This window comes from Centropristis striata, chromosome 10 (assembly GCF_030273125.1).
Source record: "Centropristis striata isolate RG_2023a ecotype Rhode Island chromosome 10, C.striata_1.0, whole genome shotgun sequence".
Taxonomy (NCBI): Eukaryota; Metazoa; Chordata; class Actinopteri; order Perciformes; family Serranidae; genus Centropristis; species Centropristis striata.
The window spans coordinates 7,919,766-7,932,330 of record NC_081526.1 but is presented as its reverse complement, the minus strand read 5'-3'; the positions used below and the strand labels follow the sequence as shown (position 1 = coordinate 7,932,330).

The window sequence follows — 12,565 nt, the reverse complement described above, 5'->3', positions numbered from 1 at the left end:
AGCCAGTGTCAAACATAACTTATGACAGAACTTCCATCTCAATAAAGCCTTTTAGGTTGACTATAGCCAGTTCTATTTAACAGAGAATGCTGAGTAAAGTTCAGTAAACGGTCAAACTGACAAGGATTATTACTTTGTGTCAGAGAAAAAGGTTATCCAAAATGCAAGATTTTAAAAACATGCTTTCAAACTGAATTGAAAGGTAAAGAAGAAGCAAAGTAAAGGAATAGCACAAGCAAGAATAAACCTTGAAGAACCAAAGTAATAACTGGAATAAGTGAATTGTGTAAAAAAAAAAATCAATTCCTGTATCATCAGGATACTGACATGCATTGAACCGTGATGCAGAAAGACAGAAGGAATGTAGTTACTCAAGTAAATGTCAGGTCAGCGAACCAGCACCAGCTGGCCTTTTAAAACAATGACTCAGTTCAGGTGAGTATACATCCAAACTTTTAATTTATTGGCTCAGGTTCACAAAAAAAAAAAGAATCCCAGGAGTCTTACACAGACTGACAAAAAGGCAAATATCCTCGACTGCAATGTCACTGCGTAGTGAGAATGCAGGCTTTCTGTGAGACGGAACCATATGGATAATCTATCAAAGGGGATTTAATTGAAAAAATAAATCACACCCCACAAGTTGGTAAAATAAATTCCCCTTTATATGTACTCTGTAATGATTCATGGAGGACGGCTATGACTTTGCAGTTGTGCAGTGGTATGCATGTTTTTTCTCTTTTGGTGGGAGGTATTGTCTTCAATTTATATCCTCAGGGTGCAACAAGTGTGGGTGCCGTGACGTTCATCATATCACAGAGAGATATTCCTGATGTGCACTCGGGCTGGGCAATACGGCCCTAAAAGATTATCACGATATTTAAGGGTATTTTTGCGATAACTATATTCTTGACGATTTTACAAAATACTTAAAATTATATAGAAAATATGATTTTCTTAGTTTGTTTAAATAAATTAAAAACGAAAATCAATCATAAATCTAAAATGTAGTGTAAATTGCAAGTCTCAACAGTTGCCAAATACAAAAAAAAAATACTTTTGTCTCTTGAGTAGTAGCAAAAATAACCATCTAGGGGGGCCGGGGGCCCCCCTAGAGCATTTTTTTTTTCCCATAAAAGCCTATTCCATCATATACACTGATCTTATCATTGCATATTTCAATGAATAATTGTAAAATAGAATAAGGGTTCTAGTATGTTTTATTCAAAGCATCTTATTTTGACACTCAAAACACGCAAAATAACTTTATATTATGAATAGTGTAAATATAAATTTCAGTTAGGGGTGGGCGATATGGCCCTAAAAGAATATCACGATATTGCAGGCTATTTTTGCGATAATGACATTCTTGACAATATTACCAAATACTTAAAAATATATAGAAAATATGATTTTTTTAAGTCTGTATAAATAAATAAAAATCTAAAATGTAGTGTGAAGTGCAAATCTCAACAGTTAGCAAATACAAAAAAATTTACTATTGACTCTTGAGTATGACAAAATAATAAAAGTAACCATTTAGGGGTTCAGGGGGCATATTTTAATGACATTTTGTAAAGGAGAATAAAGGTTTTTGTATGTTTTACTTAAGGCATCTTATTTTGACAGTCTTCTTGTTAGTTCTGTGGTGGATTCTGTTAACACACTGTGCTCTTATTTTGAAAGCTGCATGTGTTTAGCGACAGAGTGTAAGTAGCTTTTTGTGATTAAAACAACTTTAATTGTTAGCTAATGTTAGCTTGTGGCTAACGAAATGCATAATGCAGCAGTGTCAACCTTACACCACTACATCAAGAAGTAGGAATGTTGCCAATATCATGATATGCATTTTTTTAACCATAAAAAAAATATACCGATATTATCGTGAAGGATACGATATGGCACAGCCCTAATTTCAGTAACTTGAAATGTGACGTTAGTGCAGCACATGAGACTCTGGCGGAGCACTACAGTCTAGGTATTTAATGGAAACCCTTACACCACTATGTCAAGAAGTAGGAATGTTGCCAATATCATGATATGCATTTTTTTTTACCCATAAACAAAATATACCAGTATAATCATGAACGATATGGGACACCCCTAATGTGTGAGGAATGTTTATTCTGCTGCATTTCTGGGTTTATTTCAGCTGCAGCAGGAAATCTTAAATGATGTGTGAGCACCTGGGAGTGAGTGTCCATCCCCAAATTAGTGAGCTTTGGCATTGTTCAGGGTTACTGGTGCATGCAGAGGAAAGTGCACTTTAGATGCCAAAAAAACCCCCACAGCTCTTCCTGAGACAAGAATGAGCCTTTTAACAGGTTGAAAGGGTTTGTAAGCTGGTAGCACCTGTGAAACATTAACACTTCAGACTGAGGAAAAAAAGGATCAATACTTGGGTACTTCTTTTGATGGCGTGTGTTTAAAACAATATAATCTCGGTAAATTATGCATGTTACATTTGCATTATGACACTTAAAGCAATAATAACCACATAAAGAACAAGAAGGGCTACAAGTGCCAAGGGTAAACAGTTATTAAAAGTAATTAATATTAACGTTAGTACAAATGTGTTGGTATGTGTTGGCTCAGGGACTTTTTCTGCACTGTGTGTTGGTTGTTAATTGGAAAAAAGGAAAAATGACCTTAGTTTGTGTGCCTTTTTTTCTTTTTCTTTTTGCCGTGGTAGCAAAACAGGTATCGAGTGTTGTATCAAAGTTTAAAATTCAGCTATTGTGACAACCTTACTTTACATATCAGACAGAAAAGCGCTGGTTATTCTGGGATATTTCTCTGCTTCTTGGGGTAGTTCTGCTAACTAAGCTTTGTTGTAGAGAGCGAAGAAAACTTAAAGAGCTGCGTCTTGTTCGTTGTATCAATCTGAGCACCACCGCCTCAAGGCTACAGGTTCTTTAAGCTTTGATGTTGTCGCTGTATCAAGTTACTCTGATCGAGAAAGAAAAGATACAGTACAAGCTTTGATAGCGCTCAGCCCACACCTGCCTCACAACTCGGCGACCAAAATGCAAAGCTTAAGATCTATAAAATGCCATTTTCAAATGTCATGTGCTTGAACTGTATTTGTTCATTTCCAATGTCAACAACTCTCCTTCTCAGGAGTTAATTTCACTTCGTGGCAGACTTTTAAATGCCTTGACATTTAAGAAGTGAATCTTCTGCTTCCTGGCTGAGTGTAATGGAAGCAGGTGAGGTGGACACGTCCTGCAGATTGTTTCAGCTTTCAGTTGTAGTCGGAGAACAAACGTAAACCACGTGGTCGCCAGAATGGAACCTGACATTGGGGAGATGCCTTCACCTTCAGACTAAATCCAGCTACCGAGCTCACTCACATGCCACTCTGGGATGATACCTGATCCCACAAACAAGCTGTTTGAGTTTTAAAAAAAGAAGCTCGCAGCAAAGTTTATGTTTGCAGCTAATGCGCTACAACAATAAATCAATTGGGCGATGAGTTGACGGAAAATGATTGAGTCAAGTCTGACATTTCCGTCTAAACGATCAATTAAACAAAAGAAAAAAAAAATCAATGCATGAATCAATAATGGAAATAATGTCTCATAGCTGCCGTGGAAACACTTACTGTTGCTCTTTTTTTAAAAGAGAAGCTGTCGAGTTGTTTACAACAATTTGGCATTGGGATCTGAAATTCATTGTTCAGCGTTAAGAGTCACTCTAGGTTGTGACGTGTTGTTTAGGCTGTAGAGTGGTGGTATGGTGGTGTTTTCTATTTATTATGTCATGCACTCCACTGGGATGGACTTCTGTACCACTCCTCCTTTTACCATCAGTAAAAAGAGAGCTTTTCGCCCGGGGTGATAATGTGAGTAGTACTTTGAAATATTCAACAAGGTATTATATGCCCTGTTGAGGTAATTCTCCAGCCACACAGCCTTAGATAGATGGGATTGTTTGAGCAATGAGCTCACAGGAAGACTCCAGCAGCAAGGCTGCATGTGGAGCAAACAACAGTGGAAAAGCTCTGTCCCTTCGCCGCTGCTGTCCACACAGCAGACACTGGCGAGGGTCAGCCTTTCAGACTCAGCATGTCGGGCCCATGGAGGGCTATTTTACCGGACAAAAATCTATTGTGCGCCTAATCTCTAAAAGCGCTGACATGCTTTGTGTTCTGTATTATCTTTAGCTGTCCGGGATCCAACCAAAGCATGAAATCTGGTGCTCTTTCAGGAATCTATCTACATATCTAGTTAGATCAACAATCAGCCAGCATGCACGCATGTCAAGGCTTATCCACACAAGCCACTGCAAGAGGGAATATGTGCAGTAGGCTTTTTATTAGTTTGATTCTTTTTTTTCCCCCTTTTCTTTTTACATCTGATAGCTAAGCGAGCCTTCTGAAAACATTTCTTTTTAAATCCCATCCACACAAGCACTATCTTAAATAAAACTAATCTTTGTCCAAATAAAAATGCAAAAAATCTGTCCAGTGCATGCCAAACCGATGTGATGGATGTATTATTTAGAACTGGATTCAAGACCCAGGCATGGCACCTATTCAGTACAATGAGAAATTGCTTGCCTGGCGCATATGCCAAAAAACATTTCTAGCTTCAGGGTTTACTTCTGAGGTTTGCAGCCCACCGAAAAATGCACAGTAGTGTTTTCTGCTGGCCCCGCCCTCATGTTCCCGCTTGGCTCATACACTTTGAATTGGTATGATGTCAGAGTTTTAAAACGGTTTTCTTGGCTAAAACCTCCACGGATGAAAAATTCATGAGAGAAAAGACATAATTGACACTTTGAGGTGTTCTGCCAACAGTATTACAGATGTCTCTTTTATAATGGTTGTCTCTGGTGCTTTTTTGGGCCGAAGGGGAATTTTTCGTTGCAGGACCACAAGTTTTATTATACATCCATGGGTGACTGGGCTAAATGTGATAGCCTGAAAATTCATAATTGAACTTCTCCACCATATATTTTAGATACTGAAAATATGTGCTGTTCTGCTCACTGTTTCAAGCTTCCATATTGATAGCACAAAGTCAGATTGTACTGGTTCACAATGGAAATTCCCTACTCTTCTACATGTGGTTTGTTCCCAAAGGAGGCAGGAGAGAAACTCTCCTCAGACCACACCATGCAAATGTGGGATGGAAAGAAGCTGCAGTATGTGGGGTGGGATATGACAAAAACTTGCTTCTATTAACTATTATTACCATCCCACGTTGGAACCACACCATAGCAGCATAGAGTCCTCCTTCCTCAACAAGTAAAACACCATTAAAGCATCAAACGGTATCCAATAAATTACTTTTAGTGCAACATACACATGAACAGTAAATCATAACACAGAACATTACATCTGTGTATAGAGCCACAAATTCTCTATTTACGTCAGGGATGGGCAACTGGAGGCCCGGGGGCCGCAAATGGCCCACACCCTCACTTGAAGTGGCCCTCAGTATAACTACATGCATTTGAGCATGAAATCTTAAAAGTGCAGTGTAAAAATGCACAAAATTACTTCTTGCAATTAATGTTGGTCTGCTGTTCTTGCACTGAAAAAAAAGAAATCACAGTAAGTGGTTATTTTTTATTTGCTTCAAACCTTTTGTATTCCTATTTATACTGTTCTACATGCATTCAAGCATGAAATAAGTTAAGTTACTGCACTGTAAACATATTTAAAATTGCAGTTTTATCATATCTGGTTAAGTGCACGCTCCTATATGTGGCCCTGAGGTAGTGTCCGTGAAAAATTGTGGCCCCCTCCAGCATTTAAGTTGCCCATTCCTGATTTATGTTATAAATGACACAATCAGATCATAAAAGATATCTTCCACGCTTGGTAAGAGAGTAAATAAAACACAAAAGCTGACTGCCACTCAGTAAAAGCTCTACTTTTAAGAGCACTTGATTGAATTGTGCACAAGAGATGATGACCTTCTCTTGACTGTCTGAGAGAAGAGGTTGACACTTCAGCACTCTAAATTCAATACAGACATGCAAAAACAAGGCAAATAACATTTTGGTCTCGGGGTATACAGGCTGTGAGGCGAAGACTGGAAAAACCTTCCTGTCCTTAAGAGGCGGGGGAGTACCTTTTGATCATAGTAGACGTAATGTAGGGGTGAGGGCTTAAGGCTTGGTGTCAGTCCAGAATTAGGGGGTAAAAAAAATACAAGGAGGAGAGGCCCGCCAAAGGGCGCTAAACTATTCATCTGTTGTCAGTTCCCATTAAAAAGAACTCACCGTGAAGACTGGGTTTAACAATCACACCAACACACAAAAGCCCTTTTGCAACTGTTTGTGTTATTGTCTACTGAAGCACAAGGTTGTTCTTGCAGACAATACGTTTCCATGCATCTCCCAGTACCCGCGTAATCAATACAGAAAGTTTCACAGACAGGCATCGCTACCTTGTACAGTAAGGACATAAACAGCACGAAGCGAGACAAGTAAAACTGACAACGGGTCGGCAGAATGTCTGACCTGCTAAAAACTCTCTCCTTGTGCCAGACTCAGTGTCGATGCGTGGACTGCACGAACAAAACTGGTAAAAAACAAAAACAGAAGAAGACTCTTCAAATCCAACATCCCGCTGGTCTTTTAATCCCATAGTAAACCACTCTCAATGGCTGTCAGCTGTGTTGCAGTGTGTGTCTTGTGCAGTAATGTGAATCACGAGGGGAGCAACCTTGCGATTCCTCTTGTGTGTGTGTGTGTGTGTGTGTGTGTGTGTGTGTGTGAGATTGAGTGAGGGTGAGAGAGAGTACAGACATGATCTAATTTGTCCTATGCACTTCCACTGTTGGCTGAAACAAAAACTTGCACTGTGACCACATCAGTGAAGCAGGCAGATAACCTTTCCACACCTGCATGGCAACAGGGAAGAGGACTTGAAGCACTGATCCCAGCACCTTACATGTGATAACGAGACTTGACCTTTGGTGAATAGCAAACACAATAACATAGTTAATAGCTGCTTCTTTAATATTTGTGTTTTTCCCCATGTTTGCCAGGCTTGAACATAGACACAGAGGGATTACAGTTAAATGGCAAATGATCTATTCCTCTTGCAATGCCATTTCTCACACTGAGATTAAGACAATTCATGCTAGGTTATTGGATTATTAGGCTTTTGTGTCCTGGGTTATTGAAATATGAGTGTAGGACTGAGTTTTAGGTTGCATGACATACAGGTATACTATTGTGCATTTCAAATAAGACCTACTTTTTAAACCAAAGTGGGACAAGGTGTGCCTCTTATCAGGATATACATTCTGAGTGAATTAGACTGCATGGCAAATTAACCAGGGTAAAAGAATGCTGCGCTTTAATGCAATTAGGTACGACCAATTCACTATTTCTTTGATTAGCTTCCAGGGCAATAAAGGTGTATTCATGTTCGTCACCCTGTTAAAATAATCGCCTAACTCATTTTTTCAAGTTTTGCAGGAAACACAAAAAACTTCACCAAAAGTGTAACATACGACATTTATTGACCATTTCACTCAAAAAGGATGTATCAAAGGATGGCTATTGGCATAGTAATAACACTGTGTGTAAATTATGTAAATTAAGATAAATAAATGACGTAGGCAATTTTTTGAACATGCCTTTGTGACTTAAGCAAGATATGGTAACACTTTATTTTGAAGGTGTCTACATAAGAGTCACACAAGCCTGTCAGAAACATGACATGACAAGTATCATGAGCATGAATGTTACTTCAAAGTGTCATTAATGTTCACGACACATCCCATGTCATGTTTATGATACGCTCATGTCACTCTTATGTAGACACCTTCAAAATAAAGTGTTACCATATCTTGCTTAAATCACAAAGGCATGTTCAAAAAATTGCCTAAGTCACATTTTATTTTGACTTAGGCATAATAAATCTGCTTAAATCACACACTTGACATAGGCCATTATCTTAAAGGGGTAAAATCACATGATCTGATCAACTGAGGATGGAGGAGATTTTACCATAGGTGGCCGGCGTCATGAGGAGATGATTTAGGCACAAAAAAGAATTTTGACAAAAATGACTTAGGCGATTATTTTACCAGTGTGACGATATGAGGCCGTACTGTCACGATTAAATGAAACGCCCCTGCTTAAAATGCAGATTAGGGGTCATTAAATATGGCGTAGTTTGAGTGTAGCGAGTAAACGTGAGGGTAAAGGTAAGCTTATCTTGTGGGAGCAGAGAGTCGGGATCTCCGCCCCTCGGCGACCTCGCATTCCGGAGATTCCCACACTGTAAGCTCACCTGCCTTTTCCTTCCCCACTTAGCAACATGCTTTCAAGGGCAATATCGGTGAAAAGTGAGCTTTAGGGTACCGGAAAACTAACGCCGAAACAGTTCTTAGCCACGTTAAGTTTTCATCCCAAAGGTTTGGCATCGAGGGCTCGAACGTCCCTCAAAAAGGTGTGCGTCGGTGGCGATGACTCGGTCACAAGATCAAGATTAGCGTAGTATTAGAGTCTCTCCCGCTGTGAAGAAGCCTGAAGAAGTTTTCCTTGTGCCACATACACACAAACATTCTCTTTACACTGTGCATTCAAGACTTTCTGAGTTCAAGTAGCAGTCCATGCCCTCCTCCTCCTGCCTTGCGCACGGATGCTTTTTATTTTTCCCCTACGTTTTCCCCCCAATTATTCTGCACTTAGTGAAGGAGCTGGGGAAAAAACAATTAAATACCTTGGGAGGACTGTTGTTCCGCTGGCTGAGCTGCGGCTAGGATCTACATTGGAACACGTAACTTCATCGGTAAAGTCCCGTCGTTTAGTCCCATGCATGTGGAAGAGTGAAACGCTCCTCCATAGTCGGGAAGAAGAAGAAGGAGACCGCTGCTTGCTCCACCAGCAGTCCCAGGCAATGCGAGCGTGCATGACGTCAGTGGGAATGTGGGAAAGCAGTGCGCACTCCTGATTGGTTGAGGCGGGACAAGGGGGCGTTCCATAGGAGGTTCGCGTTGTTGAATTAACCAATGACAGAAGAGATGATAGTTCCCTTGGTTACAATTTTTGTCAACTGTTCAGAGGTACAGAGGGATAGCACAAGGTAAGCTAGGGTTCACTAGGTAATATATTCATTTTACTAGCATGGAAAACACTGAGTCGTGTGTGTTGCATTTAGCTAGGATATATTACGAGGCCCTGTAAACATTTACCAGTCTTCCTGTTCACAATGTTTGTCATATTGTCGTTTTTCTGAATTCACTGTAGACCTAACTAGTGTTACCTTTCCAGCTCACCTATTGTTTTGTAAGTTTATGTGCCTCAGTTTTATTTAAGAACTGCAGAAGGGCTGCAATTTAGTATAATTATTAATTATTTTCTTCTTTACAGAGTAACTTGTGAAAATGTCCCTACCACATTTAAGGCTGTTTAAATTATGTTGACTTGTTTGATATATATATAATAGTTGATTTGATTTCAAAATAGTTTTATCGATTATTGGATAACTATCTGATAATTGCTTATAACACAAAGTCTGCCATGATACGATTTCAATCTGATTCAACTCAGGCTTGTAATTGATATAATCAATCCTCTCATGACATACAAGGAAATAAAACACCTGGGTCACTTTATTACTGATGACTTGAGTGATGACAGGTACATCTGCTGTAAGCTATACGCTCAAGATAACATCTTGCTTCGCTAGTTTATGCAAAATCTGTCAATGTAAAATGTTCTTTATTTAGAACTTTGTGTAACCCTTATGTATACAGCTCATCTCTGGTGGTGTTATAGGAGTTGCATGCGAAGGCTCATTGTGGCTTACAGTGATGCACTGAGGTTGCTACTTCATGTCCCCAGGTGGCACAGTGCCAATCAACTGTGTGCACTGTGGTGTTCCTACATGTGAAGCACTACTAAGACAACTGATGTTCAACTGTATGTGTCGATTGGATGAGTCAGAAACAGCGTCATAGAGGCTGTAACAAGAAGAGCTGCTTAGATTCTCCTCTGCTCTCTGAAAGCATTGGCATGACAGCCTGCACAAGAACACCATATGCTGGCTGGTGAATCATGTGATTTTGTATATGAACAGGGTATATGTATGGGGTTTTTTTTCCCCACTTTTTTTTCCTCTTTTATATGGACCCTTCTGTGGGTCTGAAATAAAGATTGATGATGATATTTGACTATATCATTCATTCATTCATGATCCCTACCCTCATATCCTAACGAGGGTTGCAGGTTTGCTGGAGCCAAGCTGGCATTGGTCAAGAGGTGGATTACACCCTGGAGTCAGACTATATCAAATGCCAATGTAACACAATTAGTTATTTATATATCAACTCACTGAACCAACCAAGGCACGATTTGACAAGTTAATTGCTGAACTTCTGCAGACATTACATCTAAAAACGATTTTACTTTAGTAAGAATAGTATAAATGATGTGGAAATTTCAAAATAAAGGTGTAACTAAAAGTTGATTATATATATATATACAGATATTTTCACTTTGCATCAGTGATATTGGATTGCTATTTACAATTATTCTGAGAAAGTTAACATTGAGTATTAGGCTGTTGAATCATTGCCTTAGCTTGTCATTTGGTGTTTGTATATATACACAGTACCTATGAAAAATGAAAAACTATGAAAACTATGAAAGAACACATATGGAAATATGTAGTAAAAAAAAGTGTTAAACAAACCAGAATATGTTGTATATTTTAGATTATTTGAACTAGCCACCTTTTGCTTTAATGACAGCTTTGCACACTTCTGATATTCTCTCAGTCAACTTCATGAGGCGATCATCTGGAATGGGTTTTAATCAGTCTATGGTTTTAATTAACAGGTGTTCCTTGTCAATAGTTAATTTGTTTGATTTCTTGCCTTCTTGATGTGTTTGAGGCCATTGAAGCAAGAATGACGAATCTAAAATATAAAACATATGCTGGTTTGTTTAACTACATAATTCCATATGTGTTCAATCATAGATTCGATGTATTTAATATTAGTCTGCAATGTAGAAAATGAACAAAAACCATTGAATGTGACGGTGTGTCCCAACTTTTGACTGACACTAGATATATAATAATAATCTAGCTCTGCATTTCAAAAAAGAGGTTTCTATTTTATTTCTGCTCGAGACATGAGCAGGAAACAGCAATTGAGTTTAATGGATCCAGAACGGTGCGTCAGTTTTCATTCCACTCATAGATTAAATCTGCTCCTGCACACTGTACTTCACATCAACCCTTCCAAACATTGTACATTTTACTTGACACAATGGCTGTGTGGCTAGAATTTTTCAAAGCTTAATCCAAAACAAAGACATAGAGATGTTCCAGCAGCATATCTGATCACACCGGGCGCACCATCTGTCCCCTCCAAAACACTACAACTTGTGAGAGTCGACTGATTTTCTAGCAATGTCATGCAGACCTTGATGGCAGAGTTTGGTTTTTGATGGGCTCTGTTGCTCATGTGCTTGTAGTCTCTTGTTAATTGTCTGAATGACCCCAGGACTACCTATGCAAATGAAATGTTGTCTTTTATCATCATTGTTTGCATAACCTCTGTATATTTTAAGTGATTTATGACTTTATTTTGCAGGCCCTGTGAGCTCTACTCTCTCTAGTGATGAGTGGAAGGGATCTGCATACGTTCATCACAAGCTACAGAGCAGAAGATGTAGGTAAGTCAGCAGAAACTGGGTCTGAAACAGTGCTGACTTGTGACACGGTGGCCCATTGATCTGTTGAACAGATTTGACCTGAAGTCCTCATGTTGAATTCCCCCAGTGTCAAGTCTTTGATGCTTTTGTCAGAGGCAGCAGTGCTTGTATTTATTCACCTGCCTCTTTGAGTCACAGCTGAACTACTCAAAAAAGGAAAAAAAAACTGTCTGACACAGTTAGTGTGCTCACTGACCCCCCTCCCCCATACAGTCATTTCTGAAATTCCCATGCAATCAGTTAGCTCTCAACTGGTGCTGTTCCTCTGTCTTTACCTCTGTTTCTTTCTTTGCTGAAGTCAGCATAAAGACTTTACTTCTGACATTAAAAGTGATGAGATTCTCAACAATTCCAATGATCCTAATTCAGCCATATCATTTGCTTTCATCCATGCAGAAAAACTGACACTGCGGATGAAAAATGGTCTTGGCAGCTCAAGGTACAAACCGGCTGAATACAAAAGACTACAAGCGATTGTTGATGCCAAACGCCTGGAGTCTGATCTAATTGGATTAAAGGTAAATTTGGTTTGTTATCAATAACGTGCCTGTGCTTACAACAGCAATGTTATTATAAAATCCATTCCTTTACATTTAATACCAAAGTAATTCAACAGCAAATGAAGAAGAATGTGCAAAAAACCCCATGATAGAAAATGTTTTTTTCCAGAGAGCAAACAGTCCTCATTACCAACCACAGGAAGAGCATGAACTGACAAAAACCTGATTTTAATGAGAGGTGATAAAACAGCATGTCTCCAATAGTGGTAAATAGCGCCATTTCTTTCTGTTAGCCTACCTTTCTTTCCTCTGTCTTACACACCACATACTGTGAAGGGATTTCATTCTAAAATAGGCTTTGCATAACCTTT

At 39.1% G+C, this 12,565-nt stretch overlaps 2 protein-coding genes across 5 annotated transcripts in view; one reads left to right on the top strand and one right to left on the bottom strand.

Annotated features, from left to right (window-relative positions):
- The window catches only part of pkp4 (plakophilin 4), a 128,513-nt gene extending 119,662 nt beyond the window's left edge, over window positions 1-8,851 (bottom strand). For all 4 annotated transcript variants that reach the window (XM_059342613.1, XM_059342614.1, XM_059342615.1 and 1 more), the window contains exon 1: window positions 8,693-8,851. The gene's annotated coding sequence lies outside the window, so the exon portion shown is untranslated. The remainder of the gene's footprint in view (window positions 1-8,692) is intronic.
- A 176-nt stretch (window positions 8,852-9,027) lies between these two features.
- Window positions 9,028-12,565, top strand: part of LOC131979143 (coiled-coil domain-containing protein 148-like) — a 36,752-nt gene continuing 33,214 nt past the window's right edge. Inside the window, exons 1-3 of the mRNA XM_059343063.1 lie at window positions 9,028-9,055; window positions 11,574-11,655; window positions 12,091-12,212. Of these exons, the coding sequence (XP_059199046.1) occupies window positions 11,601-11,655; window positions 12,091-12,212 (177 nt within the window). The 5' untranslated portion in view covers window positions 9,028-9,055; window positions 11,574-11,600. The remainder of the gene's footprint in view (window positions 9,056-11,573; window positions 11,656-12,090; window positions 12,213-12,565) is intronic.